We start from the raw sequence: 17,386 nt of genomic DNA, 5'->3' as shown, positions 1-17,386 counted from the left end.
TCTATATTTTACTGACATAGCCATTTATTTTCCTGGAATAAGCATATATAGGATAGTCATTTCCCCAAAATCATTAACTTATGTTCCCTTCCCTGTGCTTGTGGATTGTTCTGTCCCAGGGGTCTCCTGGTGGTCACAGACCTCAGAGTTACAGCTGAGCACTTGAGGAGCTGGTGTTACTTTCCAAATTTGGAGCTGAGCTGGCTAAACTGAGGTGGTGACTCTCCGGTTCCTCTTGGTTAATGTTTGACATGATCCCACAGAATGAGCATTGTGCAGTTCCATAGGACGGTGGGTTTGGAAGAATAACTATTGTGTGAGCCCACTAGGTGTGCAAACAGCCCTTCATGGGGCACCAGCAGGATGCACATCACACCTGCTGTCCCTGGGGACAGGAGGGGAGCACGGAGAGGCAGCAGCACTGCTGTCCCTGGCAGCCCTGAGGACACCCAGGGGAATGGGCCAGTGGGGCACTGTGGGTGCGTCTGCAGTGTGGCAGGACTTTGGCAGCTCCCTGTCACTTCCTGACATGGTTTAGGGACAGGTTCACCTTTTTCTAGCTGAGAGCAGATGGACAAGGTGACACAGAATATGAGTTTCCATTCGTCTGCAGACCAACCTCGCAAGTTCACTCCACGTGCCAGTCCGGGACCACGTGAATCAAGGAGTGTTTCAGGTAGAGGACAGGCACAGTCTGGCTTTCTCCTCACCCCGAGGGCAAAGCCAGCAGCCAGCTTTGGTTCTGCCTTCTTCCTGCCATTGCTGTGGGTAATCTTTCTGGAAAACTGTGGGATCTGGGTGGAAACAAGCTCCACTAGCAAAGGAATGGAGCCTGCAGGTGATGGAGTGGCAGGGATACAGAGCAGAGAGGATGGCTGGGCAGAGCGGCCTGGGAATCTGGCAGAACCCAGACACTGCAGCTGGAACTCGGGCTTCTCTCCCCATTGGATTCCCCTGCTCCCATCAAGTCCTGGAACTATGCTAAGACACAGCTGGTGCAGACAGCAGGGAAGAAATAGCCCACAGAAATTAAAACTGCCCTGATAATTGTTTTTGAGACCTCAGAAATGTTTCTAGGAGCGAGGAACTCACCACAGTGGACTGATTGTCCTTGATAAAAGCATTCTGTGGAGTGGTCCTTCAGGCGCTGTCCAGTGGTGTTTCTGCAGCTGCTCCTGCATCGTGGAGGTGGCTCATCAGACAGCTGGAAGGACAGCATGCCATCCTCCGGGAAAAGGCAGTGTTCACCTGGCCTGGCCCCTTGGCATCCACTGGTGAGACGTGGAGGAGCACCAGGGACCTGCACTCCAGGACTGGACCAGGATGTTTGTCAGAGATGCAGAACGAAGGCTTTGCAGAGGGCCTGGGCAGCCTGGCAGAAGCATCACGGAGAGGCAGAGCAGGTGATGCTGGAGCCTTGGTGCTGCTGCCACAGCCAAGGAATCGATATTGGTACAGCACTAATGGCAGCAGCTGGCTTTGTGCCCGCAGAGAGGCTTCCTCCGTGTCTGCCCGGCGAGGTGCAGCTCGTCCTCCTGCCATCTCCAGGGGCTCCAGGCCCGTCACACCAGATCATGGGCAGCTCCTGCCAGCCCACAGGTGCCTCCCAGGATGGTGTGGGGGCACAGGACAGTCCCCGGTGCTGGCAGAGGAGGAGCAGCAGCAGGACAGGGCTCGCTGATGGCACTGCTCCGGCTCTGCTCGCAGCCCCTCCACACGTCCGGGCACTGGGGATGGGCAGCACCGGTGTGTGCCACGGGAAACCACTGGGAGAGAGTTTCCTTTACCCTCAGAGGCATCCCCAGACAGCCTCTACCGCCCTGTCCCAGCGATGAACTCCATGTTCATCGACCCCTTGGCTCGAGCCCACCCCGACCCCTCTGCCTGCACCGGGTCCAGGCAGCAGAGCGAGTCTGCTCCCCCTGGATCGCTCCTCCAGGATCACACCTCCTGCCAGGAGCTCTCCTGCTCCTCCTGTCCTGCCGAGTGCCCCACTCAGGCTCTGTACATGGCTCTGTCCCTGTGGCAGCTGCTCCCCGTGGCTGGACGAGGCCGGCACAGCACCCCAAGGTAGCGTGGAGGGGCTGTAGCAGTGGTCCTGCCTCCTCCACTGCCCCTGCCAGGCTGCTGGACTGCCCAGGATGGGGGATCCAGCCCAGGAGGGACAAGCAGCCAGGCTGAGCAGGGATGGCTCTCTAGCCCCGGCTCACAGGGGTCCTGCACACAGGGGCTGACACTGGCTGGGTGCTGCGTGTCCCCAAAGCCACTCTGTCACTCCCCTCCTTGGATGGGCAGGAGAGAAGAAATACACCACAGGCTGGTGGGTTGGGATAAGGTCAGGCAGAGGTTGATCAGCAAATACTGTCCTGGGCAGAACAGACTCATCAGGGTCACAGCCTCCTCTGGACATCCCTGTGCTCCAGTGTGAGGTCCCCCAGGACTGCAGGTGTGTCTGTGCCCTCCTGTGCACCTCCACAGGTTGCTGGAACATCCCGGCTCCAGCACCTGGAGCGCCTCCCCTTCTCCTGCACTGATGTGGGGGTCTGCAGAGCTGTGTCTCTCACATGTTCTCACACCTCTCCTCTCTGGCTCCAATAGCCCCTTGTGAATTAAATTGTTCTTAACTCTGTTATCCCAAAGGTACCAGTGCCACTGGTGGGCTCAGCCTTGGCTCAGCAGTGGCTCTGCCATGGAGCTGGTGGCTTTGGGCCCAGGAGACACAGGGGAAGCTTCCAGCAGCTTCTCACAGAAGCCAGCCCTGCGGCCCCGCTGCTTGCCAGACCTGGCCGCACACACCAGCACAGACACTCTGGGTGCTCACACAGACACAGCAGTGCCAGCAGCCCGTGCCTGCTCCTCTCTCTGGCCTGAGAGGGCCAGGAGTGGAAGTGGTGTCACTGGACCAGCCACATTGGAATGTGCCCCAGCCAGCTCACCTGAGACCAGATAGTTTGAGTTCACCCATAAGTTCTCAACTGGGGCATCCCATGGGTGTTTTCAGCACCCCAGGTAGGTTTTGCCACGCCTCAGACAGTCCTGTCCTGCTGTGGTCTGGGATGTGGGGGCTGTGTCATCACAAGGGTGCAGAGCTCCTCACCACTCAGGGCACTGCAAGGGGAGTTTCTCTTCCTGCTGTTTCCTCTTCTCTTGGGAGAGGGGAATGTGGCCCTGTCACCTGTGGAGCTGCACCCACTGCTGTGGACCCTCAGGTGGCGAAACCACCCCCAGAAGCTTCCAAGTCAAAAAAGATGCTGTAAAGCACTGTCAAAGCCTCGAGGGAAATATTTCAGACTTGTCACCCATTTACCTGTGATCCAGGACAGGGAGGGACAGAAACCAGAGGAAATGTGAGCCCACAAAACCTGCAACCTATAACCACAGCACCTTCTGCACCAGCACCAAGGCTGAACTTGGCTTCTGGTGTCTTCAACAGGTTCTGTGTGCTGACCTTCATGATGGTGAGAACCAGAATCATTCAAGCATGTAGCAGAGTGGAGGAGAGTCAGGGTGTTCCCTGTCTGCAGCCTCACCTGGGGAAGGGCAGGCAGAGTGCCTGGAGCTGAAGCTGGTCCTGAAGGGCCCCTGCAAGCAAAACCCTGAGCACAGCGGCACTCAAACACAGCCAGGGAGCCCTGGACACTGGCATGAGGAGCTCCCAGAAAGGCTGACTGACCCTTTGGAAGTTCTGCTTTTCTGCTGTGAAATGTGAAGGGATTTCCTCCCTCACAAGATCTTGGCTGTACTTCTTCGGAGTTTTCCAGGTCCTTAATCCTTTCCAGGTCCTTAATCCCAGTCATTCCAGAGGCATCATCTAGATCGCAGGATGTGGAGCTGAGTGGGTCCCCAGGCTCAGCTCATCGATGGGAGAGCTCCCAGAGGTTTCATCCCTCATGGACGTGGTCTGGCATGTCAGCAGCCACGAGCTGTAACTCTCCAAGGAGTTCTGAAATGTTTCCCAGGACAGAAGGCTTTCACAGGTCAGCTGTGACAGGATCCAAACGTGAGTAATGATGAATGCTGTTTGGAGCCAAAATGTCCTGTAACTTTTTGAGTTATTGTTCCCCACACCTCTGGAACTGTAACTACTCAGAGGGAATAAAACCATGTGCTCAGCTCTACCCCACACAGGCCCAAATCTCAGGTTTCATAGGTCAGCATGGACTTCAGATGTGTCTTGCTAGTGCGTACCAGTATTCACCTTTGGGATAAACAACCAGGGCTTTATTTCTTTTTTAATTAAGCATTTGCTTCCTGTGTGGATTGCTTTGGAAACATCACCCACGTGGGAAGGGAGATGTGATGCACGTTGCCCAGGGAAGCTGCATGAATCAGCAACTGATGCAAAGCCTTTTTCTGAGCACTGTTTAATGTTACATTAATTTCAGATGTCAGGCCCCAACCTCTTTTTTTTTTTTGTCAATTTCAGTGACCGCAGGGTCGTACTGTTTGTGAAAGGTGCCAAACTTAGTTCTCACGTCAGCAGAAGAGAAAAATAACCCTATTTTCGGAGGGCAAGCTGTTTCGGGAGAGGAACATTTCCTGGAAAAGGGGCACAGAGAGCAGGCAGGCCAGGCAGTGTCAGAGTGCAGAAATGCTGTGAGGGACCGGAGGGGCGAGGGGAGGCACAAACCGGAGCCGATCGATGGCTCTCCGCGGGCAGGTCCGCCTTGTGCTGCGCTAAATGCGGCGCTGCGGCGGTGGCCGGGCAGGGCAGCACCGAGCAGGGCACCTTCGCGGCAATGGTTCAAGGGCAGGTGCCAGGGCAGGGAGGAAGAGCTGACGCTGGGGATGTGGGTTCCCGTGTCCGCAGGGCCGGGCAGTGTCCGGCTGTCCGTGTCCTTGGCACCGCCGAGCCCCGAGTGCCCGGGAGCAAACCCAGTAACAAGGGGGCAAACACAAACAACACCCCGCCTTGCCCGCTCCCACCAGCGCTGCCCCGCCGAGCCCGGCGGGCACAGGGGCAGCGGGGACACACAAATTAGGGACTCAGAGCAAGGGACGTCCCGTCCGCAGCTGTCGCGGAGAGACTCAGCCCCGTATTCCGGGGGTGACATCCGTCAATAGACAGATTGTCAACCCTTGCACGCCCTTAGGACCATCCACACGGGTACGGGACAAGCCGTGGGGCACAGGGGGAAGAACGTTCAGGATTGCACAGGGAGGAACTGAATGCAGGGAAATTCGGGCATCCATGGGCTTTGGGGAGAGCAAACGCGGGGAGACTGAGGGGCCAGGCAGTGAAAGGGCTGAGGGCGCAGGGTCAGCACTGCGGTGGGGATACTCGTCTGGCAGTGCCCTGCGCGGGGTCTGTCTGTCTGTCTGTCTGTCAGGTCTGTCCGTCCTGCCTCCACCCAGCCCCACTCCCGGCCATGTCCACTCCTGTCCGGCGTGCCCGTCTGTGCCCGCGGGCAGCTGGCGATGCGGGGCTCGGCGCCGGGGGCCGAGCCCCCCGGGGGGCGGGATGCGGGATGCGGGGGCGGGCCCGGGGGCGGCTCCCGGGGGCGGGACCCGAGGGTTGTCATTGGGATGCCGCCCGTGCCCGGCCGGCGCGGCAGCGCTGCGCTCCCGGCCGCAGGTAACGAACGGGGATCGCTCGGGATGGGCGCGGGGCTTCTCCGGGCGGGTCGGGTCCGGCCCGGTCCCGCCGGGACTCGCAGCCGGGACGGTCCGCGCCGTCGGGGCCGGCTGCGGGAGGTGCCGGTGCCGCCGCTGGTCCCGCTCCCACCGGGTGTCTCCCGTTCGGGCTCCGTCCCCCTCTCTGCGCGTTGGGGTGATGATTTAGCGGTTTCTGCCCGATCTTGCCCCAAACGCCGTGGGCTAGTTTCCTCGTCGGTGGGAGGAAGCAATACACGTGCGCCCCGCTCCTCCTAAATACAAAATAAGCGAACAAAAAACCTCCCCGCAGCTCTCAGCTGTTGAATTCACAGCCAGTGATTTTGGCTTCTTAACCAGAACGGGGGAAAATATTGTGAGAGAAGTTTCGCTTGAGCCGGGGGGAGCAGGAGGCAGAGTGAGTTCAACTTGTGGATGTCAGGGGCATCGGTGTGAGCATCTCTGCCTCCGAAGGTGCCCTCGGGCAGCTGGGCACGGAGCCCCAGAGGGCAGCAGGCAGGCAGTGCGTGCTCTCCGGCGGGTGTTAAGGTTTGTACCGCTGCCCGAAGCGCGCAGGTTTGCTCCGTTTGTGTGCGCTCACATGGCTCTCCGAGCGCCGCAAACTCACCTGCCCAGGTAACCTGCTCCGGGTGTGTTTGCTGACCCGCACCTCCCAAGCATCGTGTGTTTTTACTGACAGTCTCACAGCTTCTTGTGGCTCCTTGTTGCAGGTTTGCTCCAGTCCTGGGAAGCTTCCTGAAGTTTCTCCTTCCAGGTTTGGGTGAGACTTAACCTGCCATTGGGGTGTGTGAGATAAGTCTGAGTGGTCTAAAGGGGCTGTGAAATGGGAAACATTAGATCTCCATTAGTGGAGTTCTCCTTCCAGAGGAGCAGAGTTGCTGGCCCAGGAGACTCTGCAGATTTAGAGATGGAAATGACAATCGTGTAGGATAGGAAGCCCTCAGTGAGCCATTTCCTTCACTTTATCTCTTTCTGTGATTCTGTTCTTGCTCCCATGTGGGTTTCTCTGCAGCAAGGAGATGCTTGGAGAGCTGCTGTACAACCTGAGAGAAATCCAAGCCGGAAAAGAGAAGCATTCTGGAAGTCTGTAGGCAGCACTTAATTTTCCCTGCTTCAATTCCAGCTGCCACTGCCTAGAGAGGCATTTGCCTCATTTTCCCCATCTGTGAATTGACCTGGCCAGACTGATGAGAAACCTCTGGGCCCAGACTGGGTGGGAAGGCCAAGGCAAGGGTTTGGGGATGCGTGAGTGATAGCAAGGGCATGGCAAACCCTCTGCCCAGACCTCTCTGCCTCCCCTGTTCAGCCTTCAGGAGCAGGCAGATGGCACGGGTTTCCATGTGTGTTGCTGTGTAATTTATCCTGGGTTTTGCTCCTGTCAGGTTTAGTGAATTACCCTCTAAATTCTTGCTGAGCTATCTGCTGTCAGTTGTTTAATGCTGTTCAGTGTTCTGGGCTCGCTCTTTGTGGAAAGTTTGACTTTCTAGAGCTGGAGAGAAGCTCCGGGCTCTTCTGATATGGCTGTGTATGTGGCATGACATTCCTGAATCAATATTTCTTAAGTGCGGGTATTTTCCTTTAATCTTGTTCTTCCTTTCCTGACATTTGCCAAAAGGCCATGCCAAAGTTGCTTCCCAGCACATGTCAGGATTACCTCAACTGACAGGTGTAGAGGAACCTGCTGAGGTGCCTGGCCTGAACTTGAGTTTTTCCTCTCTGGAGAGTCCCAGGAAGGCCATGGGAATACTCCAGAGCGCTGAACTCCACTTGGTTGCACTCTGGCAACCGAGACACTTTGGCACTTTGGTTGGTTCCAGACCTGCAGCAGGATACAGAGATCAATGACAATATATGGAGTTCTTCACAGAACCATTTTTTTTTTAGGGGGGGTGTTTCTTTGTTGTTTTTTTCCCCCTGTTGTGCAATTTGTCAGTGACATGGCAGTGCTTCTCAGAGGGCGAGCTGCTCGACTCTGGTGCTGTGTGTGCAGGGGATGGGGAGGAGGATCCATCCACGTGCTGGGAGGCAGCTCTTTCCTTAGCTGTGAAGAGCAGCTGTCAGCCGGGGAGCAGAAGGAAACATTCCTTCTGCACCACCAGCTCTTGTCCAGGGAGATGGAGCTGGAGGGAGGAAAGTCTTCACACTCTTCCACACCAGTCTATTTTTAGGAGTGAAAGCTATTCAGGAGGGAAGTATTGATTTTCCTCCTTTCCACCTTGGACGTTCTGTTTATCATTTCCTTCAGTTTGTGTGTAATGCACCATGCACAAAGCTATTCTTGCTTCTCCCCTCGTGCCCCAGCCAGTTGAGGATGTGTGGCCTTTGCTGAAACCATTTCTCTTTGGCGCCTGAAGTCTTTGGCATGCTCAGAAACTCGTATTTTAAAACGAATTCTGCTCCTTGGGAGCCAGAGTCTGTCTGTGTAAAACCTCACCACTGTCAGCTGGGAGAGGAGAGTGGGGCCATGCAGGTGCAGAATCTCTCCTGCCTTCCCTGGGCTGACAAGGGCCAAATTCTCTTGCTGATGGTTCCTGATTTACAGCAGCTGGATGGAGTTTGGGGCTGGTTGTTGTGGGGTTTTTATTAATTTTTATTTCTAAAAATTATTTTATTTTTATTTGTGAGGTGTGTTTGCTTGTTTTGGGGTTTTTTGTTTGTTTTTTTTCCCCTGGCAGGATCTGTTTATAGGGAAAAAATCTGGGTCTCAAATAGTATTAAATAGCAACGGTGCTTTTTAAAAATTGTTTTTTGAGGAGGGGCTGTGTTGCTGGTGGGTATTCTTTGCCTGGTATTACACAGAAGTACTGAACATCACAGGTTTCTGGCACAGCACGGGTTCTCTTTGTGAACCAGGGAAGGCCAGAGGAGCAGCTTGGCCGCCCTGAGGTGCAGAAGTAGTCCTACCCTGGCCCTGGCAGTGATCAGATGGCAGCTGACCTGAGGATGGGGGGGATAAACTGGTCTGCAGGGAGCTCAATCCCATTACTGACGTCTGGCAGTGTCACACAGTGCTGCAGGAGTGTTTCCTGTGTGCTGCTGTACTGGGTGAGGACACACACACACATACTCTGTTCTGGACCCTCCCTGGGCAGCAGTGTCCCCAGCTGTGCCTGTGACCCTCATGCTGCAGCAGCAACGTGTGTCTGGCAGTCTGGGCAAGCCCCCCAGGAGTGCAGCTCCTCTCCTCAAAAACCAGGCAGATATCACAGCTTATCAGACAGCATGGCCTGTTGGGTTTTCTTCTGATTTCTATTTTAATTTTCTTTTTGCAAGAATTCTCTTCCTTGTACATGCACAGCCAATGTGGTGGGAGCACAGAGTGCCATGAGAGCTTTAACCCTGGTTCTTGGGCTCAGCTGTCTCCCTGGTTGTATCTCCAAGAACATCTTTAGAAGCTCTGTGGAAAATAGGTGAGTTACTGTTCTGTCCTTATGTCTCACCAGACCTGGCTGACCTTCAAAAGCTTTGCTGCAGAGACGCTCAGTCGTGCCAGAAGAGTCTTCTGGTGCAGCTCAGAGCCACGTTTGTCAAGAACAAGCTCGGTTTTCTTCTCCCTGCCTGGGAGGATGGGGATGTTCTGACTTTTTGGGTAGGAGCAGACCATACCTGGTGAGCTGGGGTGGCCTGGGCAGGGACCAGCCCTGCCTCACCTTGGAGCTGCACAGTGTGAGAGTGTGTCTCCAGAGACACAGGAGGTGCAATCGTGGAACCACAGCATGGTTTGGGATGGGAGGGACCTTCACAGGCCATCTAATCCAATCCCCTGCCATGGCAGGGACACCTTCCACTGTCCCAGGCTGCTCCAAGGCCCGATGTCCAACCTGGACAGGGATCCAGAGGCAGCCACAGCTGCTCTGGGCACCCTGTGCCAGGGCTTGTCCCCCCTCATTTGATATTGTTTTTTGCTTATATTTGCTCTCAATCTGGCCTCTTTTACTTTAAACTCATCTTCCCTTGTCCTGTCGTTGCAGACCCTGCTAAAAATCTGTCCCCATCTTTCCTGTAAGCTCCCTTGAGGCACTGGAAGGGGCTCTAAGGTCTGCCCAAAGCCCTCTCTTCTCCTGGCTGAACAACTCCAGCTCTGTCAGCTCTCCTTGTTGCAGAGCTGTTCCACACCTGTGGTTATTTTTGTGGTCCTCCTCAGGACTGGCTCCAGCAGCTCCACATCCTTCCTGCCTGTGCTGGTCTCAGGGCTGGGGCAGCTCTGCAGGTGGGGTCCCACCTGAGCAGGGCAGAGGGGCAGAATCCCCCTCCCCTGCTGCCCACGCTGGGGCTCAGCCCAGCACAGGGAGGGTTTCTGGGTCCCAGCACACATGGCCAGGGCATGGCCAGCTCTTCAGGGCCAGCACCCACAGATCCTTCTCCTAGGGCTGCTCTTGACCCGTTCCTCCCTCAGCCAGACCCATCCAGCTCACTGCTGATGGGCACCCATTACAGGAGGTGCTTTCAGAGATGCTTCCAACAGCCCCTGTGAATGAGGTTACAGTGGACAGCATCCAGGGTTGTACAGCAGCTCATGGCAACATCTGATCGACACTTCTCTGTCAGCAGGTGCAGGAGAGCTGCTGGTCCCCACTGCTGGTCCTGCTGCCACGCTCTGCTGCAAACTAATACCCTAAAACAAAATGTAATATCAAAAGTGCCACAAAAAACTTTTGCCCGTCCAAAAATTTCAGTTTGATGAATTAATATTTTGCATGAAATATTGAAGTACTCTCCTCAAATGTAGGTTTGTTTTTTTCCTTGCTGGTCAGATCTGTGCTGTGCATGTCCTGACTGGTGCCTGCACACTCTGGTGTGGGCCCTGAGCTTCAGGACTGCTTTGCTCCTGAAGCCCCAGAGCCACCCACCCGTGTTTCCTTCCAGACACTGAGCTGTGGCTCTCCAGAAGGGTCAGGTGGCCATGAAAATCCCCCTGGAGTCCCAGCTCCCTCTGACCAAGCTGAAGGATCTCTGTGTATCAGGATCCCAGCTCAAGCTGCTTAGCGATGTGCTCAGGGGCTTGGCTCAGAAATAGCTGCAGAGAGGCAGGTGGGAGCAGGGCGTGGGCTGGAGCTGCTGTGGGACATCCCAGGGTGGGGAGAGGTGCCAGGTGAGGAACCCTGGTGACCGTGTCCTGCTCAGTGTGTGCCGTGGGGAGAGGCTGCTCCTGGTGCTGTGCATTGTTTTAGGGAAATACCTGCCCAGCTGCCTCCTCTAGGACACCTGGTGTTTGGCCCAAACACTCCAGTTTCCTGAGAGGACAACATGTTTTCTTTCCTTACTATTCCACCTGGGAGTTTTAAATGTTTGTGCTTGTTCTTCAGACTTTTCCTCCTTAGGTTAAGAGACTTCCTGTGGAAATTCTGTTTTGTGAAGGCCAGATAGAAAAGTGTGTCCTTTCTGCAGAGTGGGGAAGGGGTGAGGGGTGGAGATGGAGGTGGTGAGGAAGCACCTGAGAAGGACTGAGCAGGGGACACCAGCAGCCCCCGCAGGCACCACCGTCCCCTGGCTCAGAGGGAGCCGTGGGGCGTTTGGAGGGGAGTGGGAAAGGCAGAGCACTTTGTGCTGCTGGGCAGAGAGGTGAAGCCAAGGCCAGAGGACGGCTGGGGCCGCTGCCACACGAGTGTCACAGACAGTGGGACACGGGGCTGAGAGGGGACAGCCAGCAGGAGCCGCCTCTGCCCAGGCTGCCTTTGGGAGATCCTGCCTGTGTGCTCCAGGCTGCGGGACGGCTCCTGCTCCTCTGTGGGCACTTCCTGGTCACCCTCTGAGAGGGGGTCAGATTTCCCATCCTATCAGCTCTAGTTTCTGGAAGCACAGCTGGAACACAAGGTCCCCATTTGTGGCTCAGAGGTGCTCCTCGGGAGCGGATGTAGGAGCAGAGTGGCTGAAGGAACAAGCTGAATTGTGTTGTATTAGGAAGAAAGCCCAGGGAGTGCCCAGTGCCAGGACTGCTGAAGGGCTGAATTCCCTCCATTTTCTGCCCTTGGCTGCACAGGCGGGGAGGATAACAGGCTGGAGTGGCTCCATGTGAGGAGCTCACCAGCAATTGCGAGTCCTGCCCTCCCTTCTTGATTAGAAAATGTGAGCTGGGGGGAGCACTATGGCCTGGGAGGGTGCTGAGTGGAACAGGTCCAGTTTTTGTTGAGAGAAAATTTTCCGTGCCTCATTTCTGTGAGTTTCCAGCCATCTCTATTGTTTGTAGGTTCACTTACTGATATTTCTGTTACAGCACCACTTCTGCCATGGACCAGCAGCCTGCTGTCCCAGTATGACAGAGCATGTCCCTGAGGCACAGAACTTCCAGTCCCAGCAGAAGACACCAGAGAGGAGGTCAGGACGTGCAGAACTCCTAGGCTGGTCAGAAGGCACACTGTGAAAGGTGAATATAACAGTTTTGGGTTTGGAATACAAAGAGCTGATATTCCTCACGACTTCTGGCAGATGCAGGCATAATTTTTTCCATTTTGTGTTAGGTTCTGTCACAGCCTGCAGTTCTTCCCAGGGTTAGAGCTCAGAATATTGGCAGTGGTGCATGGCTGCAGGCTTCCCTTGCCTTGCAAGGCACACTGTTAGAGTGTGCAATTACCACCGATGTTGGTAATTACAAGTGCCAAACCAATCACCTGGTTTGACTGAAGACTCCTGGTGTGGCAGGCTCAGTTTGGGGGCGGGGGGGAGAAGTTGCACCAAAAGAAGCCCACAGTTCCATGAAATCCATGGAAAAGGAATGCAGATGTCACTGTCTGCCGTGGAAAGGTAACACAGTATGACCAAAAGTACTGGGCAGGGGGTTCCATGGGTGTCACAGCAGGTGTCACCCTCTGTCACAGCTCTGGTCTTCACAGGGTGCCAACAGATCTTTGTATGACTGATGGGCTGGGAATTAGTGGTGGTGACTCTGAGAGCTGTCCAGAAGAATTCCTCAGCCACTGCCATGCTGTTTTCCTGTGATTTCTGTCATTTGCAGGTAAATGGGAGATTTGGAGACTAGCTTAATCCATACACGAAAATCATGTAGAATAGAGCAAATGGTAGCAAAATGGCTTCATCGTTCTCGGGACAGCACACCCAGGTAAGTGTGGTTTTTGTGGAAGGAACACCTACGGTCACCTTTGATCAGAGGCAGCACGAGGCTGCTCCCAGCGACCAGGGGCTGGCACAGCCTGCAGATCTTACTCATTGTTTCCGTTGTTCTTGGGAGATATGCACACAGAAAAAGAAAAGCAACCCCCTTGGCTTCCAGGGACAGATGTTCCTGCCTTGCTCTGCTGTGGTTATGTGAGGAAGAAATGCAGCATTGCTCCGTGTGAGACTTGCTCTTCTTGAAGGTGGGGTCATGCTTCTCTTCGTGGGCCCACATTTTTGGGCAAGACTAGGTTGCATTTACCAGGGATCCTGGTTCACAGCTGCTTTCCTTCGCTGAGGTGTGAGAGTTGACATTAGGGTGGAGTGGCCACAGAGTGCCCATCCATGAGCTGGAGTGGACCCCAGCAGAGGCTGAGTGCTGTGTGTTCTCGCTGCCTTGCTGGGTGAGGGTGCTGCTGGATGGAGGTGAGGCACACCTGGGCTTCTCCTTTGGGGTGACCACTGGGCTGGGATGACTGGGAAGTTGTGGTCATGACCAGTGTGATGTCCTCAGCTTCCTGCAGAGCCCAGGGAGTCTCTGCTGGCTGCAGAGCTGGGGACCCAGGCAGCACTGCAGCCCCTGGAGAGCAGGCAGGTGTGTGGATGCCTTTGGACAAACTCTCTCTGGTTATATCATGTTTAAGGGGCCCTTCTGATCCCACAGGAGCAGCGTGCCTGTGATGGACAGTCCCGGGGACAGCGCAGCCCAGCCCCCCAGCAGGGTCAAGGTGACTGTCACTGTGTACAAGGACCTGGTCCTGCAGCACTATGGCTTCGAGATCTGCCCAGGCCTTCCCCTGACCATTGCATCCGTCACTGCAGGTGTGTCCTCCTGCCTGGGAGCCCAGCAAGGTGGTAGGGGGTGTTGGGATGGACTCCTGGTAGAGGGTTGTGGCTCCTGAGGTACCTGTGTGGTGTGTGAGCCCTGCCTGTGTCACACGGAGTGCTAGGACATCTCCCCATGTCCTAGCCAATGTCAGTGTCCCCACGGGTCCTTCACCTGTGCTCCCTCACTGCTGACCTTCGTGATGCAGAGAGCTGCTCAAAGTAAAGTTCTCCCTGGTGTTTTATCTGCAATGCAGAGGAAGAATTTAATCTTATTTTAGACAATTTCATCTTATTCCACTGTGGTTGCAGTGATCTGTTGCTGAACAGACCCTGGGCTTTCAGCCCTGCAACTTGGAGAGCTTTGTTGCTGAAACCAAGCAGATCAGCTCCTCTAGCTGTAGAAGGGAGGTGTAACTCAAAAACTGTGATTCTGTTTCTTATTTATATATTTTTTTAAATGGGTGCACAAAACCATGTGGTTTTCACCTGTTGGTGTGAGTGGCTGGGGTCTGGACCAGGGCATGTACCCTCTGTCACCCCCCACTTCTCTCTATGCCCCTTTTCACATGGAACACAGTGAAACTATCTGAGAGTTGTGGGGTGTAAGCAGTGGAGGTTTTTTTTCTGCTGTGGTTCTCTTTTCCCCTAATCAGAAAGAATCAACATTTCACAAAAGGTGAGGCACAAAGAAGCCTGACCCTGTCGTTTGCTGATGGGAGCCCATGGCTGCATGGCCCATGTGGGTTCCCAGTGGATTGTGTGGTGGGCTGTGACAAGGGGACAGGCAAATGCTGCCGGGTTTTCCATGGGGAAGAGGGAAGCTCAGGCGGGGGGCAAGGACACAGGCAGGGACGCAGCAGGTGCTGTCAGCGCCCAGTGCCCTTCATCCGCTTTTATTTTGCCGTCCAGGTGTGGATGTTGAGGGAAGCAGGTGCTGGGAGGGAAGAGGAGCTCACACTGCGTGTCTCTGGACATCCCTAGGGCAGCTGTGGCGCTTGGGGACACGAGTTAGTGGTGGAGCAGGCAGTGCTGGGTTAATGGATGGACTTCACGATCTTGGAGGGATTTCCAGCCGGAATGCAGGGTGGGAGGGGGCGGTCCGCGGCTCACGCTGTGCCCGTCCCGCAGGGAGCACGGCCGAGGGCAAGCTGCAGCCCGGTGACCAGCTGCTCGCCATCAACTCCAGCTCGGTGGACGGCGTGTCAGTGGAGCGGGCAGCCGGCATCATCAGGTGCGCAGGGTCCCTGCACCCGGCGGGGCACGGGGGACACGGGGGGTGCCGGCCCGGGCTGACCGCGTGTCCGCTTTGCAGGGACGCTGGCGACGAGCTGCACCTGACCGTCCTGCGCTGCCCGTCCGTAAGTGGCCCTGCCTCGGCTCCCGCGGCACCCTTGGGCTGGCTGCGGGCTCTGAGGGGCTGGCTAAAGCTGTGAGGGTGCCCTGAGCCTCCTCTGCTGTCACGCACACCCTCGGAGGGGGCTGGGGAAGGGTGGGCAGTGACTCCTCACAGCCCCTGGTGTGGGGCCAGGCTGGCTTGTGGCGTGGGCTGCAGGGACAGACTCTGCTCCACGCACCCTGGTGGGCTCTGGAAGCTCTGGATGTGCCTGAGGCGCCTCCCAAATCCCATTCTCTGTCCCTACCCCGTGTCCTCATGGCAGGACAGGGCTGTGCCAGGCCGGGAGACACGGGCATTTCTGGCAGGTGAAGGATTGGCTCTGCCTGGAAGCTGTGTAGGAGGACACTGAGGGATTCTGCTGCTGTTCTTGAGGACCATCAAACTACACAGGGCGTTCGTGCACAGGGAATACCTGTGTGCCATTTGTGCAGAGTTCCTGAACCCACCTGGTGTCCTCTGTAGCTGACAGGAGCCTGCCATGGCGGGAGCGAGCTTGTGTGACAGCAGTGCAGTGTGCTCACCTTGTCACGCTGTGACCCCGGGCCATTTTTGGAATTGAAATTTTTGGAATTTGGTTTGCAGCGCTTTGGGAAGCCCAGGAGAGCGGGGAGGTGCTGCCCACATGGGCGGGCAGGGGTCTGTCCATCGCTGCCCGTCTCTCCGTGTGTGCTGGGTTGGCTACAGCCCCACTGCAGCCAGCTGTTGGCAGATGCCCAGCTGTTCTGCGGGGTCCCAGGTGCCTCGCATGACGTGCGCAGACACCTGAGCGCAGCCGCTGGCTCCTGTGCAGCGACACGGGGACAGTGTGTGGCACATGCCACACGCGTGCCCGCTCGCTGGGCAGCCGGGGTTGGCTTCAGCAGCTGCCCAGGCACGTCCGAAGGGCCTGTGCCAAGGCTGGGGGCAGAGAGGCTCCCCAAAACTCCTCTCTCTCCATGTGGGCGCGGGGCAGCGCAGCGGGAGCAGCCCCAGAGCAGGCGGTGAGCTCTGCCCCTGCCCTCCTCGGGGCTCTGCTCTCTCCCCCCGCCGCTGCTGCCCCGACCGAACCCCGCTGTCGTTTCAGGGTGGCCCCAAGTCATCGTTCCTCACGGCAGAGAAGAGGGCGAGGCTGAAGACGAACCCCGTCAAAGTGCGGTTTGCGGAGGAGGTGCTGCTGAACGGGCACTCGCAGGTGCGGGGAGGCACGGGGGGAGCGCGGGGCTCTCCGGGGGTGGGTGTCGGGCTGGGGCTGTGTCTGGGGCTCCCTGTGCCGCTCTGCCCTGGGCACGGTCCGGGCAGCGCCCCCCGCTGCTGCCCGAGGCGATCGGGGCAGCGAGGAAGCCCCGGCATCTCCGCAGGGTTTGTTTTTGATGTGCTTACCCGGACTAATGGAAAATACCCACATGCACTGCCCCCGTCAGACTTTAAACCGTTCCTCCACCACCAGCTGTCATCTCTGGGAGCGCTAATCCATCCGTGGGGAGCCCACACTGAAGTGTGGCCATGACAGATCCAGAGTGGAGAGGTGAACGCTGGTGTGTGTGCCAGGTTCATGTGCTGCTGGAGGAACTGGGCTGTCCGCTCCTGGGGACAGGTCACACCTCCTTTAGAGGACTTGTCACTGGTCACTTCGCTTTGCTGTTAGGTGTGATGGTGTTCTCAAGCTGACAGGGTGGCTTGGGCCCTCACATCCCTGCAGAGGGTTGGCACAGAGCATCCACAGCTGCCTCTGTACCTGACCTCTGCCAGGTGAGCTGGTCACAGCTCGCTGGAGGTGCTGCAAACCCATCACGGGGTTCTGGTGCTGCTGGCAGCTGAGCTGGGTGCACACAGGTGTGCCTGTGTTGGTCTGCCTGTAGCAGAGGTGAGAACACTTGTATCCTGCCCAAAGGTTGAGCAGCTTGTGAATGTCACCTTTTCTTTCTGTGTAACTTTCTCAGCTCACTGGGGTGGACTGGGCCCAACTGGGAGTCATTAGCTGTGTCAACCTTTCCTTTTGTCTTTCAGAATGGAAAATCTTTGTGGTCAAAATGCCCCTCTCTGGCCCCCTGCTCATTAGTGCCGTTCAGTTGTCCAGGTCTGACCAAGCCTTTCTGCTTTGCAGCAATGACAAACCACCCACTGGGCCCTTTTCCTTTTCCCTTCCTGTCTGTGTGGTGTTCCCTATTGCTGGTGGAACTCTCCTGGTACAGCTCAGAGCCCTCCCAGGGCAGATGTTTCCTCTCTTTGCCCTGCACATGGGCCGAGGTGCAGCCACAGGTGCCATGGGTGTCACCTGCCCATAGGGTGCTTGTGGTGTGGATGCATGTGGGGACCCCTCTCCTCCTTCCTGCAGGGCAGGGCAGGTCAGCTGTGCCTCCAGACGTTTGCCAGTGTCTCTCTGGACCCTGGGATCCTTCCCTTCCTGGCAGGCTGTCACCAGGTGTGCCAGCTGTGCTGGCAGGGCTCCTCCCTGCCCTC

At 56.4% G+C, this 17,386-nt stretch overlaps 1 protein-coding gene across 4 annotated transcripts in view; it reads left to right on the top strand.

The window, feature by feature from the left end:
- Positions 1–5,521: 5,521 nt before the first annotated feature.
- The window catches only part of FRMPD1 (FERM and PDZ domain containing 1), a 27,456-nt gene continuing 15,591 nt past the window's right edge, over positions 5,522–17,386 (top strand). Inside the window, exons 1-8 of one of the 4 annotated variants that reach the window (XM_088156981.1) lie at positions 5,522–5,575; positions 6,324–6,367; positions 11,828–11,977; positions 12,566–12,670; positions 13,388–13,545; positions 14,680–14,782; positions 14,864–14,909; positions 16,011–16,118. In XM_088156981.1, the coding sequence (XP_088013107.1) occupies positions 12,570–12,670; positions 13,388–13,545; positions 14,680–14,782; positions 14,864–14,909; positions 16,011–16,118 (516 nt within the window). In that variant the 5' untranslated portion in view covers positions 5,522–5,575; positions 6,324–6,367; positions 11,828–11,977; positions 12,566–12,569. The other 3 variants (XM_088156983.1, XM_088156982.1, XM_088156979.1) reach the window with 3 other exon arrangements.

Source organism: Sturnus vulgaris, chromosome Z (genome assembly GCF_052056855.1).
Source record: "Sturnus vulgaris isolate bStuVul1 chromosome Z, bStuVul1.hap1, whole genome shotgun sequence".
In the NCBI taxonomy this organism is placed as follows: domain Eukaryota; kingdom Metazoa; phylum Chordata; class Aves; order Passeriformes; family Sturnidae; genus Sturnus; species Sturnus vulgaris.
The sequence above is the reverse complement of the archived record's forward strand: the minus strand, read 5'-3'. Positions and strand labels throughout refer to the sequence as shown.